Source organism: Camellia sinensis, chromosome 1, assembly GCF_055761805.1.
Source record: "Camellia sinensis isolate YWXY chromosome 1, ASM5576180v1, whole genome shotgun sequence".
In the NCBI taxonomy this organism is placed as follows: domain Eukaryota; kingdom Viridiplantae; phylum Streptophyta; class Magnoliopsida; order Ericales; family Theaceae; genus Camellia; species Camellia sinensis.
This window is the reverse complement of record NC_138961.1, coordinates 193,480,535-193,500,342: the sequence shown is the minus strand read 5'-3', so window position 1 is coordinate 193,500,342 and position 19,808 is coordinate 193,480,535. Positions and strand designations below refer to the sequence as shown.

The 19,808-nt window shown below is 36.5% G+C and overlaps 2 protein-coding genes across 2 annotated transcripts in view; one reads left to right on the top strand and one right to left on the bottom strand.

The window, feature by feature from the left end:
* The first annotated feature begins 3,990 nt into the window (after positions 1-3,990).
* Positions 3,991-9,609, top strand: LOC114279163 (putative L-type lectin-domain containing receptor kinase S.5). Its single transcript, XM_028221362.2, has 2 exons — positions 3,991-5,523; positions 8,459-9,609. The coding sequence occupies exons 1-2, from the start codon at positions 4,245-4,247 to the stop codon at positions 9,301-9,303; spliced, it is 2,124 nt and encodes a 707-aa protein (XP_028077163.2). The 5' UTR covers positions 3,991-4,244; the 3' UTR covers positions 9,304-9,609.
* Positions 9,610-11,852: 2,243 nt separating this feature from the next.
* Positions 11,853-19,808, bottom strand: part of LOC114279164 (2-oxoglutarate-dependent dioxygenase DAO) — a 28,216-nt gene continuing 20,260 nt past the window's right edge. The window contains exons 2-3 of the mRNA XM_082891195.1: positions 12,553-12,868; positions 11,853-12,279 (exon numbers count right to left, since the gene is read on the bottom strand). Of these exons, the coding sequence (XP_082747321.1) occupies positions 12,031-12,279; positions 12,553-12,868 (565 nt within the window). The 3' untranslated portion in view covers positions 11,853-12,030. The remainder of the gene's footprint in view (positions 12,280-12,552; positions 12,869-19,808) is intronic.

Sequence of the window (19,808 nt, the reverse complement as noted above, 5' to 3'; positions counted from 1 at the left end):
TTTTCAAAATTTTGCTTCTAGGTTGACTTGACTGACTGACTTCCATAAACTCGAAAGAAATTAGGGTAGGAAACTTAGAACTTTAAAACTCAAAAGTTATTGGCTCCCACTTCATTTGTTTTAGAATTGTTTACTTTCTTGTATGAGCATTGTTATTTATATTTAAAAATTAGACTCATTTTTTAAATTTAATGATGTGATAATTAATTAGAATATCTAAGGTAATACTATCTCTCATATATTTTTTAATTATCAACCAATCATATAACTTATACATAATTAGGTCTAAAAAATAGATATAAAAAATGAATTTGTATATCATTTTCCTTCTTGTATTTATATATTATTACATAATGTTAACATCGAACCTGGTATAAAAGTTGATTTGAAGTTATGTCACACATTTATTTATTTATTTATTATGTCCAATTATCTCTATGCAATTGCTTCAAATTTTGATTTCTTGTTTTTCTCTAATTTTCCCTCCCCTCCATCCACATTCAAATGCTTATATTTCGGTGATGAACAATTAAAATGTTGGTATCTTAGATTTTGATGATACACCTATGAGGTGTGCATACCTTCTTATACGTGTAGGCTTATATTTCGGTGGTAAACAATTAAAATGTTGGTATCTTAGATTTTCATGATACACCTATGAGGTGTGCATACCTTCTTATACGTGTAGGCTTATATTTCGGTGGTAAACAATTAAAATGTTGGTATCTTAGATTTTCATGATACACCTATGAGGTGTGCATACCTTCTTATACGTGTATGTGTATGTATATACATACAAATATTTATATGAACTCATTAATACCATTCATAATCAAGAATATCACTATATTAAGAAGAATACCATATTGAAAATTATTATTTAATTAAGAGTGTGACGCTTGGTATTAATAAAATATGAATGAAGATAAATTGTTTACAAGTCTCAAATAACCTTTGGTTAAAAAAAATCTCAATAAAATCACTCAATGTTTCAATAATCATAAGAGGGAAATATAATGTGAAACCCTACTGGGTATTTTGCCGTTGCATTGAGTACAGATGCTTTCATGTCTCTTCAACAAACAAAACAAATAAATAAAAGAAGTACAAAAGAAGCCATTCTAGTTTTAACATTTAATTTACACAAAATATAAGACATGCCACTTGATGAGGCACAATATAGGGTCATCTAATGGTCTTTTGATTTCAAATTAAAATTTGATCAAATTCTATCAAGCGTGCCAACCATAGATGAGCCTGCTCTCCTTTATCTACTAGTTTAATTAGCGCGTGTAAGCTAATTTCCAGGAGGTTCATGTAATCACATATATATATATATATATATATATATATGAAAAATGCCTCCGACCCCCAAGTGGGGATGCTGGGGTCGTGCGTGTAGGGCCCTAATTAGGCGAAAAAAAATATTTTTTTTTCTTTTTTTCTTTTTTCAGCTAATGAGGCCGCGTCACGTTACTTGGAGTCGGACCCCCACTGGGGGTCTGTAGCATTGTTTTTATATATATATATATATATATATGTATAGTAATAGTGGATCCAATTCCAAAGGAGAAATTTGAGATTTTTATTTTATGATTAATGATCCTCTCTGTTTTAAACGAGAAATTGATATTATCATTTTAACATTATTGATTGCAAATAAGTTAATCAATTGTTGTCAAAACTCCACATTGATTATTTTTTTTATTTTTTATTATTTATTTTTTCATTATAGGACTCTTTTAGTATTAATGTAGTAGCTGTTGGAATTGAGTGTGCGGATATAGGAGTATAAGGTTTGACTTTCTTTCTTAATTTATTGTACAATTTGATATAATTCTCTTCATAATTATAAATATTGGGCTAATTTTACTATTATCCCCTAGTATGATATATATTTTTTATATTTATTATTTCATAACAAACTTTCAAATTCATGTTTTTTCAGTCTATAATTTTTTTATGAGCTGTGATTGAGGCCTCGAAATTGAGGCTCGAAATTGCCTCAAATGCATTTTTTTTTTTCTGGGCTAATACATTACAAAAAAATAAATAAATAAAAATAATAATAATAATAACAAGCAAAGCATCAACCAAAAAAAAAAAAAAAAAAAAAAAAAAAAAAAAAAAGGGAAATTCGAGCCAAATTTGAGGCCAAAAATTTGAGGCCTCAATCTTTTTCCTTTTTTTATTTAAGTTGATATGATTTAATAAGAGAAGTTTGTCCCAGTCAATAAGGGTTCGTTTGGAAAGAATTTTTTTAATATGATTTTTTGATTTTTTAACTAATTTAGCTTGACTAAATTAGCTTCATTTAGAAAGAATTTTTTGATTTTTTTGTGAGAAGAAAAGGAAAATGATTATGATTTAGATATGACATTTTGTCTGATTGAGTTATTTAGTCGATTTAGGGTTCGTTTGAGAAGTGTGTTGACTTTTTGACTATTTTAGCTTAGGGTTAAAAAGCTTCGTTTGGGAAGAACTTTTTAGTTTTTTTGACTTTTTGTGAAAAAAAGAATGTTATGATTATGAGTTAAATGTGATACTTTATTTTATTGAGCTAAATTTTTTTTTTTTTTTTTTGTGTGACCATTTTAGTCAAAAAAATCCCAAACCTCAACTTTCCAAACGAGCTTTTAGTATTTTCTTGCATTTTTAGTCCCAACTCACTTCCAACTATGTGGTCAAATGATAAATGAGACTTGTAACTATTAACTAGTATTATCATATTTATTTGGGGGTGTTTGGGAATTTGATTTTTAGATTTTTTTGGTTTTTTTTTTTTCACTACAAGACAAATGTTTTACAAAATAAAAAAAACAAATCCAAACAAAATATCACATCAAACCTTATAATCATTTCACTTTTTCTCTCACAAATATCACATCTAACCACAAAAAACTTAACTATCTTTCCAAACATAAAAAAAATTTTCTCCAATAATATCTTACAACTAAAAAAACCTACAAAAAAATCAACTTCCCAAACACTCATAGTATTATCATATTTTAGCTTGATAACATGATATTTTTTTTCTAGATTTTTATATTTGTCATATGTTTCATGCTATCATATACTCTTGTGGTACTAATAGTTGTTTTGCAGATCATAACCTTTTTGTTGGGTGTAATGGGTTGGGGTGATAAGGATTTTTTTGTTAAGTGTGTTTTGTCATAGTGATAAGGACTTTCTTTTAAGTGTGTTTTGTCACAGAACTGCCAAAGGAGGAGATTGTTAGATTTTTATAATTGGTAATTCCGCTTGACAAAACTCCTTTTAGTTGTAATTTTATTTTCTCTTTTATTTTAGTGAGGCTGTGAGCGTTTAGATGCGAATTCAACCCAATTTGTATATGTGTAGAGGAGTTTGTGCTAACATTCTATATCTTAAGCATTCCTCATTTACTACTTCGCTGACTATAGAAGAAAGTCAAAGTGGTTTGACCGCTCGAGTGGTCTTTTGTGCACTCGAGCGGTGAAATGAATCATCTAGTATCTTTGCTTGTAAACTGAACTTTTAAGAAATATATTTTACTGTTCAAGCGGTGGATGTTGCGCTCAAACAGTTAGCCTATATTTTCATAATTTTTTTTTTGTATTTTTAGAATTCAGTGAATTTTTTTTTAAAAATTCATAAATATTATACTTTTAAGTGTATTTATGGTAAGTGTGTCTAAAAATTAAAAAAATTTCTTAAAATATTAAAAAAATCATTGAAAACAAAAAAATACATAAAATAAAAAATTAGAATTTTTTGAAAAGTAATTTTTGAAAACTAAAATCAAACAAGCTGGATAATAGTTAAAGAAATAAATGTGAAATTAAAATAATCTCCAAATGATTGATTAAAAAAAAAAAAAGTAAAGAAATCTTTTATATTAAATCCAAAACCAAATTTAAAAAATTTTAAAATTCATATGATTTTTACCTAATTTTTTTTTAATAATATTTTGATGGTTAGAAAATAGATATTTCCATTGATAGCATTGAATAGAATAGAATATGATAGAATAATGCAAATAGTCTAACTAAAAATTGTGACCAGGTAGTTTCCAAGCAATGGGATACTCCATGCCTTCAAAGTTCAAACGAATCCCTCGCCTCTTTAAATATTTTTCAATTCAGCTCAGGCAGTTCCCCTCCTGGTGTTCTCTTCTCTCTCATCTCCACCTCCATCTCCATCTCCATCTCTAGTTCTTTCTCCGAATCCACATTAGCCAACCCAGTCAAGCTTGCTGACACTGAATGGGCTTGGCGGCGAAGCTCAGCGCCACCGTCCTCCTCCTCTGCATGTTGGCGGCGGCGGCGCCGGTCTCCGCCCAGAACCTCAAACCCTTCACCAAACCATTCGGACCCTTCAACGACACCCCCGCCCACTACGAACCCATATTCGCTGTTATACAATCAGCAAGAATCAGCAACAATGCCCTCCAAATCACCCCAGACACCGCCTCCCTTTCCGACCAATTCAATTTCACCTTTGATCAATATGGACGAGTCATGCTCAGACAACGCTTCAAGCTCTGGGAAGACAACAACAACACCACCAAACCCAACAGAGTCGCTTCTTTCAACTCCTCTTTCCTTGTCAATCTCGACAGCGTCAATGGTTTCGTCCCCGCTGAGGGACTCACCTTCGTCGTCGCCCCTGACCTCAACATTCCACCGCTCAGCTACGGCCAGTATTTGGGCCTAACCAACTTAACCACCGATGGAAACTCCACCAACCATTTCATCGCCGTCGAGCTCGACACTTTCAAGCAAGACTTCGACCCAGATGCCAATCACGTAGGTCTCAACATCAACAGCGTCAGATCTGTAAACACTACGTCGTTAACCCCACTCGGAATCGAGCTCTCTCCGCCTGGAAGAACCAGTTTTTTCAATGTTTGGGTTCAGTACGACGGAACCCGGAAGGTGATTGAGGTTTACATCGCGCAACAAGCTAACAGATCTGATCCTACGCCGCCGAGGCCCGCCGTGCCGGTTCTCAGATCGGATTTGAATATCAGGGATGTGTTGAATCAGTACTCGTATTTTGGGTTCTCGGCATCTACTGGGTCCAAAGCCACCAACTCGACACAGCTCAACTGCGTCCTGATGTGGAACATGACGGTGGAGTATTTCCCGGAGGACAAGCAAGAGTGGGTGAAGATCCTCCTCGGTGTCGGAATCCCGGTACTGGTGGTGCTGCTGATTGGGTTGGTGGGTTTGGGCTATTACCTCCGCAAGAAGAGGATGCCAAGGTCTAATTCCAACATTTTGGGGGCTCTGAAGAGCTTGCCTGGAACCCCGAGAGAGTTCTTCTTCAAGGATTTGAAGAAAGCTACTAACAATTTTGATGAGAAGAACAAGCTGGGTCAAGGTGCTTATGGCGTTGTTTATAAAGGGGTTCTCCAAAATGAGAATTTGGAAGTGGCTGTCAAGTGTTTTTCCAGAGGGAGTTTGAAGGGTGAGGATGATTTCTTGTCTGAACTCACCATCATCAATCGTCTTCGCCACAAACATCTTGTTCGATTGCTCGGTAAGGTCCTTTCACTACTCTTGCAATTATTCCATTTTTTTTGGGTTCTAGTTCTTAATTGTTATTCTTCTTGGTAGAATTGATAGCACTGCCTAGTAGTATGTATGATCCAATAATTGACTTTACCCAAAATCTCTTGAAGCTAAAGATCGTTGACCATGTGAACTCCCCCCTATGTATATATCAATTTATCTAACAAATTATTTTGTTACCAATTTGACCCCCCAAAAAATTTATACATACAATAATTATATGATGCAAAATCATAGCCCATCATATGATTATTGTAATCTAATTTCGTGAATTATTGTAGTCTAATCATAGCCCGCCTCATATTGTATCCGACCCGACTCTCATATCCACCCATATATACGGTAAAAAAAAACGGGGCCTTTATGATTTACCCCATTGATATTTTCTTTTTAATGCAACGTACAATCTAGTTTGAATTGACTTTGCAACATTTTGTCTTCTGTTGAAGGTAAAGGGTGTGAGAATTTCATGGTAGTGGACCCAAATGACGGGGAAAAAGAAGAAGGTGAAACCAGTAAATTATGACTTTATGTGATATGAGAGAAGGTTCCAAAATATGGTAGGTCGTAGGAGCAATATCGTACAAACAGAAATTTTCATATGGATTGATCCGATCGAATTTAGACTATTCACTTTTAAACAAAACACCCTTCAAGATGACTTTTAGTTGCAAAAATGTCATCACCGCATCATTTTGTTAAAATTTTCTGGTTAATTTTTCAATAAATTAAAATTTTCTGATATGGTAGGTAAGGCCAAAAAAAAGCGAAGATATGAGAGGGTAAGAGACTGTTAAAATACACTGCGTTCTCTGTTATGTGAAACAATAATACACCCTGAGCCTAAGCTACATGGAAGTGTCCATAAGTTCACTCTTGAGCTGCAAACTAGGTTTTCAAAGCCAACCTACCAATGGCTAATGATACCATGTTAGAGAAGCATAACATCTTAAACAATCTTCCTAATTTAGTTTTTTTGTTAATTACTGAAAAAAAGATCACTGGTAGCCATTATTTTTGTCCTTAGAATCAAGCAAAATGACCTGTAGGATAAATCAACATGCTATGGGCTCAAAGATTATATTCTATATCCTACCAGTGAGACAAGAATTTGAGATGAGACCAACCCCTATGAACATGAGTTGTCTTTGTGCAAAGCAGTCAATGTCACTTCTGTTCCAGAAAAGGATTTGAAAAACTAAGCAAGCATTGCTAGAAGAAGTGTCTAATGTTGCAGTTGAGATGGCTATAGAGTAAATGCTTTAATTCTACTTTTGTTTGGTTCAAGCTAGCTCTATCTAAGAACCAAAGGTGTAATGGTAGTTTTAGATTAATTTTGTACCATCAGTCTGAGAAGGAACAAAAATAGAAAATTCCTTATCAAAAACCCACCAACCGTCCCATGACCAGGATGCCTCCAGACAAACAAGTATTTTTTATTTATTTATTTTTTATGTATTTATTTATTGCCCTTTCGGAAAATTAAGAGTTAGGGCCACCACTTGCTTACAATGCAATATCGGTAAGCAGTTATCGTCATTGGCAAAGCTGTGTTACACATAATGAAGAGGAAACTTCTTATCCCTGGCCTTATCCTCCTTGTCGGAGTTGTCATGGGTGACTTTGTCAGCTGAAATTCATATTTCACATTAAAAGATTTAGAAGTTTGGTTTAGACTATGCTTTTGACAATGACATCGACTTCATTTTCATTTTGAAATTTCACTCTTAATTACTTTGACTTGTATTTATTGATAATTCAATAATTGGACTATTGGCAAGTACTACTACAGCTCCACTAGTTCTTTAATGCCTCTTTCCTTGTTTGGGGACCCCAGCAAGTGTGGAATGATTAGATGAACATGTGTTGGTCCAAAAGACTGAATTTAATGGTAGTATTTGTGGGTCATATAGAGGCATCTTACATTAAGAAGCAGAGACACTTAAATGTTGATAGGAAAATTTTCGAAAAATTTAAAACACGACACGACACGACACATGAGGAACATTGCAAAATATATAGTTTTATATATTTATTATGTGACATATATAAAATAAATAATTACTGTATGTTATATATATTAATATTTAATTCAAATAAAATGATTTTTAAAGTTTAGAGGATGAGATTACGTATAAACTTACTTTATTTTTCTTTTAATATTGGATTCCAAATTATTTTATTTAAACTTGAATGTGTTTCATGTGTGTCTAAACAATACAAACATGATGTTCAAGTGCCCGAGTTTAGAAAAATTTTAAAAATAACAGGACATGTGGTTGGAAAGTGTTGTGTCGTGTCAGGGTTTCACATAATAACGCTACCTTCTTAGAAGTGTCGGTGTTTCTTAGATCTTACGCAATTCAAGGACTACAATCTGTGTGCTAAACCCATTCAATTAAGTGACTTTCATTTCTAAAATCTTACTGTAAGATGCTTTATCTCTATCCGTACACAGTAAAGATAAATTTCTGATGGCTAGGACTTCTTTCCATCTGTGTAGAACTGAAATTTCTATCTTTGTCACCATGAGAAGGATGATAAATTAGAAAAGGCTACCTAACAAATAGTAAGGCAAAGCATTTCACTTCTCACTTGAAAGTGTGCTTTGGGATATGATATGCTGAGTCAAGTTTGAAACAGATTGCTTCAACCAAGCTGTGTAAAAGATTCAGGTGAGACTATATGTAACCACAAATTTTTTTTTTTCTTTTTCCTTCTCATTTCAAAGCAAAGCACAGTGATAAAACTTAATCAGTTAGTATCAACAGTGAAATATGTACATTGGTTTTGTATAACTGTGTTGATGTGGTCTTAATCAAAGATGAGTTTTTATAGAAAAAAATCATGTATAAACCGTCTCTTGTGCCTACATATGTCTAACAAACATCTCTCTGTCACAGGATGGTGTCACAAGAATGGGAAGCTGTTGCTGGTTTACGACTACATGCCCAATGGCAGCCTTGACAAGCACCTTTTTGGCGGAGCAGATAGCAAGCCACTGAGCTGGACTCTGCGTTGCAAGATCATCTCTGGGGTAGCCTCTGCTCTACACTACCTCCACAACGAGTATGATCAAAGGGTGGTGCACCGTGACCTCAAGGCCAGCAACATCATGCTCGAGTCTGACTTCAACGCCAGACTCGGCGACTTTGGCCTTGCTCGTGCCCTAGACAACGAAAAGACCTCATACGCAGAGGCCGAGGGCGTGCACGGCACAATGGGCTACATTGCGCCTGAATGCTTCCACACAGGCAAGGCCACCCAACAGTCCGATGTCTATGCATTTGGGGCAGTTTTGTTGGAAGTAGTGTGTGGTCTACGACCTGGGACCCAGATTGGCGGGTTCCAATTGTTGGTGGACTGGGTTTGGTCTCTGCACCGTGAAGGCCGGTTATTGGATGCTATGGACAAGAGGCTCGGGAACGACTACGTGGTAGAGGAAGCTCAGAAAGTGCTGCTTCTAGGTTTGGCGTGTTCGCATCCAATTGCAAGCGAAAGGCCTAAAAGTCAGGCTATCATTCAGATAATATCGGGTTCGGTGCCTGGGCCACATGTGGCGCCATTCAAGCCGGCTTTTGTGTGGCCATCAATGCCAATGGGAGACGAAGATATCAGTCAGGCAACTACGATAGACACGAGATCCTTTGCAACCTCCCATTTTGGGTCAGGAGGATGGACTCCACAATGCGTCAGCCGAGAGTACAACAGCCCACACAATCACAGTGGCAACTTCAGTGTTGTGTAATATCACTTATTACGAACTATTGACAATCAGAGTGGCAACTTCATATTTTCTTTCTCTTTTTTTTTTTTTTTTTTTTTTTTTTTGTCTGTCTTTTTTCTTTCTTACCTGCTAGTTATTTATGTTGGAGTAGGAAATTAAGATTTCCTTCCTTTTTTATATTATATTTTCATGTATTTACTCTGATTTGTTTATTGAGAGACGAGGAGGCCAGGGGAGGAGAAAGGGGGGCCCTTGCTTTGTGTAAATTTGGTTGGGGGGTGTTGTACAAGATTTGATTTATAAAACTTGTATTAATCTTGTTAAAAAGGATGTTCCAGGATTATTCATCTGCAATTTTGTTGTACTTCTTCAACTTTTAGCAACCCATCAATCTGAGCCTTTCTAGTAAAAAAATGTTGTTTTTACAGGAAATTTGCGCTAGAATGTTTACTTATGGAGTTGTTTTAAATGATCAATGTAAAATTGATGGCCAAATTTGTTTAAAAAAAGGAATAAGTCAAAGAGTCATTGGGTAGTGTGAATGATAAAAGTGAAATGATGTTATTTTGATGGTTGTACATACACAATAATTGTATATACTTTGCTAGTCAAAGAACAATAATCATGGATATTTTATGAAGAAAAAAGAAAAGTAAAATTCTATTATACATATCTAACATCATATATATTTTTAGTTATATTATTATTTTTTAATTATGATTAATTTTTTTTAGTTATAATATTATTTTAAGATTTTAATTATGATTTTTTTTTTGTAGTAATGATATAAAAAATATAAAATAATAATGTTACAGACTCTTAAAAAACACAATCCTTATAATCCCCACTCACCTATAATTGATCCAGGAAGGAAAGAAAAAAATAATAATAATAAAACAAAAATGATTAGTTTACATTATTTTGAGAGGAAAAATGCTTGGGAGCACTAATTAGTGCTCCCACTAATTAGGTGGCAGTGGGTCTCACCATTAATGATGTGATGTTTTGATTTTGGAGTTGTATTTTTTCTTTTTTTTTTTTTACTTTTTTAATGTATTAGTGCTATTAGTGGTGATGTTTTTAGTGGGATGAATCATTGTTGTTTTGAGAGTCATGGTCATGGAGTCCCTAATTTTAGGGTCCCAAGCATTTTTCAAAAAGCATTTATTATGTTTGTTTCCAATTTTTTTAAAACACTTTTCAAAAAATTCTATTTTCTTATTTTTCATATTTTTTATTTTTATTGAATTTTTAAAAATATTTTAAGCAATTATTTTAATTTTTAGACACACCTAATATAAATACACTTAAAAAGTATAATTTTCATGAATTTTTTTTTTAAAAATTCACTAAATATAAAAAATACACACAAAAAAAAAAACGAAAATTAAGTATATATATTTTTTTGTATTTTGTGTATTTATTAATTTTTTAAATATATTTTTACAAATATTTTAATTTTTAAATATATCTAAGTAAAGTATATTTAAAAAAATAAAAAAACTGTTTAAAATTTTAAAAATACTTGTCAAAAACAAAAAATATAAAAAATAAAATATTTAATTTAAAAAAAATTAAAACCAAACATGAGTGTTTCACGGGGCTGCGCCATTGGCATGGTAGGTCCAAAAGATCACTGCAAATGCTCAATAATTGAACGTGCAAGACAAAAAGCTGTGTTGTTAAGGTACGAACTTTTATTGACAACCCACCTGATTAAATTGACCAGGACTCTTCTTTCTTTATGCATCCATGTATCACGTGTCATAATTTGTGATTGATAAATAAAATCATGTATTTTTATAGTAATGTCATATATTTTTTTATTTAATAAATGTTATATTATGTATTTTTCTTGCTTTAATTAAATAAAAAATATTATCAAATATTAAACTTACATTTTTTTAATACATAGTTATGGATTTTTGAGAATAGCTGAGGGTTAAAAAGAAATTTTGATGCCACGTTAGCAATTTTCATTTAATTATAAATAACAGTTGATGGAAAGATAAAATTAATTTAAAATTAAATAATTCAGGTATAAAAATTAATATTATTAAAAAATAAAAATAAAATTTTTTTTTAAATGATAATTGAGAGACAAAATAAATTATTTTCAAATAAAATGCCATGAGTTGCTAGGTGGCACCACGTGATGCCAACGTGACATTTTTTTTTTTGAGTAAAAAATTCGATAAAGGTTAAGAATTGAAGTATATTAGTAATAATCACATACTATAAGAACTAAATTGAGAAAAATTGCTCACAGAAAACTCTATTGAATATGTGAATCTTGATAAGTATTGTTCATTGATCTAATTAGGAAAAGTTAATTACCAACAATTTTTTAAATATTTTTATAATTTAAGCAAAGATAAAATAAGGGAAACTCATGATAGCCCCACAAGGCTAACAGTTCTAGCATACGAGCCACTTTTTTTTTTTAAAAAAAATGTCAAAAGTCAAAACATGTAAGTGCAACTTGCATAAGTTGAGCTGTCACGAGCTTTAGATCAACACCAAAAAAAAAAAAAAAAAAAAAAAACTATTGCCGAAGTTTGAACTAAATCTTTTGTCAAAATCAAAACGAGATCAACTTGGAGGTAGTAAATTATAAATCTTCGATACATTGTTTATTATTAAAGGAGAGGCCATATAATTAAGCTTTCCCAATTTTTATTTCACTGGTTTTTATCTTTTATTAAAAAAAACAAAAAGGTAATGATCACTATGATTGAACATTGCTTTTTAAGAGTCAGTGCGTAGAAGATCAAGAACTTCACCGGCAACCAACTTGATTGAGGATCGAAGATTTCTGTAGTATTGATAAGTAAAAGGAACGAACAAGCGAGGGTGTGAGGAGTCCACTAATTCCATGGGGGCTTCCACTGTTTCCTCCTTTGGTCCCAACATAAATGATGCAATTGATATTCTTGTCCTTGCTTCCTTGCATACTACTCTATGCTTCACATTGCATATTCTTCCATTACTCCATACCTTTCACATTCCAACACATGTGAGAACAATAACCCAAAAAAAAAAAAAAAAAAAAAAAACACAATCTTGTTAATTAATTTTCAGATAAATTACAATAAATCTGCTTAAATTATGACTTGTATTTTACATATTTGAATTTCAAAACTCAGCAGTTAACTTTCTCAAAATAATACATTCCGATATCTATTTCAGCAAAAAGCGAATCCACAAATCATGATGAGAATTGATTCAGAGTTTAAAGTTTGGGGTTTAGAGAGTAACAGATTTACCGACCGTAGCAATGTCTCCGAGATTGACAAGGAGGGATCCTGGCAAAGGCTCCACCGCCACGAATGCACCAGACTTGTCCATGATTTCAAGACCGCCAACGCTTTCATCGTCTTGAAGTATGGTAAGGAATCCTAAGTCGGAGTGTATTCGCACACCACAGGAGCCTATGGTCTCAGGAGTGAAGTTATATTTGTTGATCTTCAACTGACAAGGCCATCCCTCAAAGGAAACCCTAACCAGACCCATTCCTTCAACAATCTTGCACGCAATATCCATAGTCAGATTGTGTACTGCTTGAGCATACATTTTTATAGTTTCTCTGGTAACAGTTACAAATAAAAAACAGTTACTTGCGTATTGAAAAAACAACTTCAATACAAAGAGGGAAATACCCACATGCAAGTGGGACGAGTCGAACCTCCCTGTTGTGCATTTTTATTAATTTAGATCACAGGAAAGTATTGCATACGCACTGTAACACTAATTAGTTGGGAAAACACTATGTAAAATGCGTCCTAAATGCACTTTAAAATTAAAAAGAAAAATTATATAATTTTAATTTTTTGAGTCATAACTAAAAACAATATGAGACATTGTAGACCGCCTGAACTCCGTTCCGCGCGTGCGGGCGCGAATCGTGGTTCTAGCTACTACAGTTTGGACTCCTGTCATGGTTCTGAATCTAATATCACAAAGTGCAATGTAAGACTGATAAATCACCAAAGAGTCCAAATCTGGCAAATGGTTTTGAAAAAATTAATTTTGAATAAAAAGCGCCAAACGTGGATTGCTTTGCCAGATTTCAGAGTCGCCACCTAAATATTTTATTTTGGGAAATTTAGGAAATCCTGACTCGTGCCAAAGGCCACGTGTCCGTCATCACCAAAGTTGCCTCGGCTCGGAAACTTGGGTACGAGAGGGGAATGTCCTGAAATGAGCACCCCCGTTCGCCCGATCAAAGGATCGGCTTCTACTAGACATGATATGTTGTTTTTGAAAACACATGTGTTCTTATTCAGATTATTAGCTAACCTTACTATGTGATGTGCATAGCATACAAGTATAGACTCAATCGCAAGAATTAGAATAAAACACCTCATATTTGTTTTTCGAAAATGGTTTGGAAGTGCTACTCGCAAGTAGGCTAAGACGCAGATTTGCCACTCTCAAGTGGGCTTAGAAAACAACGTGATTTTGCCACTCCGCAAAGTGGGCTTAAAACGCACATTTTGATGAATTGTTCCAATTCAAACAATAAAGCCTTCATCCACAAGCATTCATGCAGTTAAACACTTAAGCAAATAGCCTCATGGCAAGCATGCTATCATGGCAATCACTTACACACATGCAAGGATGCTAAAGAGTAAACACTCACAGTGTACTCCGAGCCAAAACAGAAGCTAGTTAGAAATCATGCATGATCCTAGCTATGTTAAGATACCTAATGCAACACATGCAAAAATGCAACTAAAATAGGCTCGGCTATCTAGAATGGCATATGAATGCAACACTTGATAACATGCTTTGAAACACGTATTCAAGAAACTGTATTGAAATACAAAGCAGTTTGAATGATGAGCCGAGCCCGGTGCATGCAAGACGAATGAATGATGCACGCATGCAAAGCATAAGTATGCTAATTGAAACATGCCCTAAATTAACCATCGAAAGCTGATAAGTAAAAGCGAGAAAGAAATGGGGTTGTAAGACATGCATCGCATACATGCACGCTTATTACAACATTTTCCCTCTCGACGGAGGGTCCGAATAATAAGCGCTAAGCTAAGCTACTTATTACAAACCAACTAATTAACTAACCTAGTTAACTAATTAGTTATTACAACACAAATTGATTAACTAAGTACGTTAACTAATTAAGTACAGAACCAAAGAATTAGCTAGCTAAGCAAAACAGTTAAAAGGCCTCGGGGCGAGGGATGCATGCATGCTCGATCGGCTTCCTCTCGGAAATCCACCACTGTGCCTCATGATGCATCTGTTTGCACACTTCTGTACTTCTGAAAATTATGCCAACTTTAAGAATGCTTCTAACCCACCTTAGGAACATGCTGAGGGATGGTCGGCCAAGAGGGATGGCCATCGGCCAGAGTTGATAGCTATCGGCCACTTTTGATAGCCGATCGGCAGCCTTGGTGTCCGGTCGGTAGCTTTGATGGCCGGTCGGCCACTACTTCTTGCAATTTCTCCTTTTGCTGCAATAGAGCACAAACAGAGGCATGGCAGTGTATTTACAAGGAAATGTGTGTGTAACTACACTCCTTATCATGTCTCAAGCTCAAAGGAGTGTAGTGCTCAGCTCTTGAGCCACCAATTACGCATCTCAATGCATGATGGCCAAAGAGTCAAGCTTGCACAATATTGATGAATGCACAAATAACACATAGGACTCGATGAACCTCTACCTTATCATACATGATCAAAGGTGACGGCGACCTAAGGAATAAGGCACGTTTCATCACTTTGAGTATGAAACGTCCCTCGTTCCTCGTGTTTGGATTAATGTCCGATCCAAACACAATGCAATGCAACACACATGAAAACAACATGCTTATCTACCAACATGCTAATCTTGACATGTTAAGGTGGTATGTACAAGATTCCACCATGTAAATAATGCATGCAAGGCATATTAAGGAGCTAAGAGCATTAAAGCAAGCAAAGAGCATCATACAAGAGGCATGCAATACAATGCTCAATGGACTAAACCAACACCAAACATACCTCATGCATGCCCAAACAGTGGCCAAAATGATTCGAAATGATAGCATGAATGGCAAGGGAATGATGCTCATGCAATGGCTCGTAAGCTAGGCATAAAGGTGCAACCCTCAAGAGCACCTAAAAAGTGAAAAACATGGAAGTGCGGCAACACTATATGTTCTTAAATAACATGCCAAATGATGCCAAAGCATGCAAATACCTCAAGCCAAGCATGCAAGATACCTCAAAACTCAAAGCTATTCAAGGCTATTGCACTACAAGCATGCATAACAAGCATCATACGATCAAGAAGCCTCAAAACAGAGCTAAAGTATGTTAAAACATGAGTAAAAACTTGTTGGAGTGGAGCCAAAACATGCTAGAAAAATGGGTCAAAACACCAAGTATATTAGGCTAGTGAGCAATGTTTACACTACAAGTGTAAGAAGCATGCAAGAGGTGGCTCTACCAACCAAAATCAGAGTTACAACATGCCAAAATAATACCAAAAAACATGCTGAGATAGAACCAAAACATGCTAGAATAACAAGCTAACTCATTAGGCATGCAAGGCTAGCAAAGAGGATTTACACTACAAGTGTAAGGAGCATGCAACAAGTGATCAAACCAACTAAAAACAGAGTTATAACATGTTAAAAAAGTCACAAAAACATGCTCAAACTAAGCCTCAAGAAGGGAGAAATGCATGCTCATTTGGTGAGCCATCAATACATACATGCAAGACAAGAGGAAAGGGGACCACCCCCTCCCATTTGGAGCCTCAAAACACACTTTCCACCACTGAGATTCCTCTGGAATTCAGTGGTGAAAAGGGCAAACAAAGATGAACTCAAAGGCCTTAAAAGATGGCACCAAACTCAAGCCAATAAGGCACACAAGAGGGTAGAACACCCTCAACACCAAAGAGGTCTTAAACAACCACTTTAAGCACTTGAAAATAGAACTTTTTACAGTTGAAAGCTAAGCCAAAAGAAGCATGCAAAGATGGCTAAGTAAGCAACTACAACAAAGCTTTAAAGAGGATAGAGACTCACTCTTGAAGAACAACTTCAAAACAGTAACTTCTGAGGCAAAAACCAAGCTTTTGAGCTTCAAACAAACCCCCAAGTACCTCAGCTCAAGAGTGAAGGTGTTTCACTAGGTGCTTTAGTGCAAAAGTGTGATGAAAAAACCACTTTAAGGCATAAACTAGTGCAAATATAGAGAGAGAGGGAGAAATCAAGAGAGAGAGAGAGGGATATGTATAGCCCTAAGCAAATTTTATGAACTTCTAAAAGGGGAGAGGAGCCTCCCCTCTTATAGAAATCCAAGTCTCAAGCTTGTTGAACAAGCTAGAAGCTTAGTGCAATCCCTCCATACCTATGGAGGATGCATTCTATGCTCACTAGCTGGCACAACTGGCAATTAAAATATCTACAAAAGCAAAGAAAAGGGCCTCGGCCAAAAAACATGGCCGACTGGCCATCAGTGAAACCGATCGGCCACCATTGATGGCCGATGGAAAGATGGCATAACCGATGGGTATGGGGCCTGGCCGGCAGGCCACCCCCTTCCCTCAGAAACAAAGCCACAAGCTCTTGGTCCACAACCAAGCACAAAATAGACAAGTTGAGAGGCTCCAAGGCAAGGCGCACAACTGAGGCCTTCAAGAACTCAAAACGAACACGAGCATGGATGATCATCGAGTGTTCAAACGATGACGTCCAAGTCTTGAGGACGGTCAAAAATGGGGTGTCTACAATTGTCCCTCTTTGACAGAACTTGAAAGTCATGAGATGATGGGAGTGAAAGTCAAAGCCCAGAGATGACCCATTTTTGACAAGGCCGAAGACTTAGACAAACTTACAAAATAACAATACAGAGATGCATTCGCGGGCTGGGAAAAAATACAAATGACATGCATAATGCAGAACATAACTTATGATTATGCAAAGAGAACTGTAATGAAGCATTTATGCAAAATAAATACAACATTTTATGTGAATGTTATGCAAAGAAATGCTACAGCAAACTCGTACATAAGCAAGTAAACGCGAACCAAACTACATCTCATGTAGAAAGGATGTAAGAAAATTATACAATTCTCACTGCGTTTCACGCAGAGAAGGCCAAAAGCGACTACCGAGAATACTCGGAGTCTCAAACACAACATCCCTCAGCGTATCACACGCGAGAGAGGGAAAGCAACATCTCTCAGTGTATCACACGTGAGAGGGGGAAAGGCAACACCCCTCAGCGTATCACACGCAGGAGAGGGAAAGGTACAACTTCTCAGCATATCACACGCAAGAGAGGGAAAAATAACATCTCTTAGTGTATCACACGCAAGAGAGGGAAAAGCAACATCTCTCAATGTATCACACGCGGGAGAGGGAAAACAACATCTCTTTGCGTATCACACGCGAGAGAGGGAAAGACACACCTCTCAGCGTATCACACGCAAGAGAGGGAAATGTATAACTCTCAGCGTATCACACGTAAGAGAGAGAAAAACAACATCTCTCAGCGTATCACACGCGGGAGAGGGAAAACAACATCTCTCAGCGTATCACACGCGAGAGAGGGAAAAGCACACCTCTCAGCGTATCACATGCAAGAGAGGGAAATGCAACACCTCTCAGCGTATCACATGCAAGAGAGGGAAAAGCAATATCTCTCAGCGTATTACACGCGGGAGAGGGAAAGAAACATCTCTCAGCGTATCACATGCGAGAGAGGGAAAGGCACACCTCTCAGCGTATCACATGCAAGAGAGGGAAAAGCAACATCTCTCAGTGTATCACACGCGGGAGAGGGAAAGGTACTCCTCTCAGCGTATCACACGCAAGAGAGGGAAATGTACACCTCTCAGCGTATCACACGCAAGAGAAAGAAAGGTACAACTTTCAGCGTATCACACGCAAGAGAGGAAAAAGCAATATCTCTCAATGTATCACACGCGGGAGAGGGAAAGCAACATCTCTCAGCATATCACACGTGAGAGAGGGAAAGGCACACCTCTCAGCGTATCACACGCAAGAGAGGGAAAAGCAACATCTCTCAGCGTATCACACCCGAGAGGGGGAAGGCCAGCACCTCTCAGCGTATCATACGCAAGAGAGGGAAAGGCACACCTTTCAGCGTATCACACGTAAGAGAGGGAAAAGCAGCATCTCTCAGCGTATCACACACGGGAGAGGGAAAGGTACTCCTCTCAGCGTATCACATGCAAGAGAGGGAAATGTACACCTCTCAGTGTATCACACGCAAGAGAGGGAAAGCAACATCTCTCAACGTATCACATATAAGAGAGGGAAAATCAACATCTCTCAGCGTATCACACGCGGGAGAGGGAAAACAACATCTCTCAGCGTATCACACGCAAGAGAGGGAAAGGCACACCTCTTAGCGTATCATGCGCAAGAGAGGAAAAAACAACATCTCTCAGCGTATCACACATGAGAGAGGGAAAGACACACCTCTCAGCGTATCACACGCAAGAGAGGGAAAAACAACATCTCTCAGCGTATCACACGCGAGAGGGGGAAAGGCAACACCTCTCAGCGTATCACACGCAAGAGAGGGAAAAGCAACATCTCTCAGCGTATCAGATGCAAGAGAGGGAAAGCAACATCTCTCAGCATATCACACGCGAGAGAGGGAAAGGCACACCTCTCAGCGTATCACACGCAAGAGAGGGAAAGGTAACATCTCTCAGAGTATCATACGCGGGAGAGGGAAAAGTAACAGTGCAAGCACTGAGGAGTTGTATAAACATCGGAGTGCGTCCAAATGCTTCTAACAACGGTATAGCGTAAACTCTGAGCACACCCGGGTGTTTCTAACTAACGAGGTGCTAGTGTAGACATCGGGCGTGCCCGAATGTCTCTAACTGATGAGGTGAAAGAGAGGAATGGCTTTACCCGAAAATTCTCTAAATGAACCATACATACAATATCATGTGGTTGCACCAGCCTCAAATGAACCGTACATACAATATCGTCTGGTTGCTCCAGCCTCAAAAGAATCGTATATACAATATCGTGCCTGCATAAGAAAGAAACTCAACGGGTATAACATAGTAGAAATACATGGTTGACGTTACATCAATATATAACTTCAATACAAGATAAACGTGTGCATATATAATGCAAACAAAAAGGTGCATAACAACGCAAGAGAGACGTGCGTAATAATGCAAGTGAAAAGTGCATAACAATGCAAGTAGAACCGTGCATAGCAATGCAAGTGGAAGGGTGCATGACCGTGGAAGTGAAATGTGCATAACAATACAACTAAGTGCGCATAACAATGCAATTGAAGTGTGCATAACAATGCAAGTGAAGTGTGTATAACAATGCAACTAGAGTATGCATAACAATGCCAACCTTGCATACATGACAAGATACACTAACACAGCATATTCAAAGGCGATTCATCGATGTTGCGGTACACAAAAGGATACGGAAAAGGATACACTTTGTTTGTACTATGTGCCACGCACTGGAAACACAGTTCAGAGCTTCCACGAAAATTGC

Excerpts from the sequence above, each read along its gene's own strand:
- LOC114279163 (XM_028221362.2), top strand. The coding sequence starts at position 4,245 with ATGGGCTTGGCGGCGAAGCTCAGCGCCACCGTCCTCCTCCTCTGCATG. Across the intron at positions 5,524-8,458 it reads ACATCTTGTTCGATTGCTCG|GATGGTGTCACAAGAATGGG; the intron begins GTAAGGTCCTTT and ends TCTCTGTCACAG.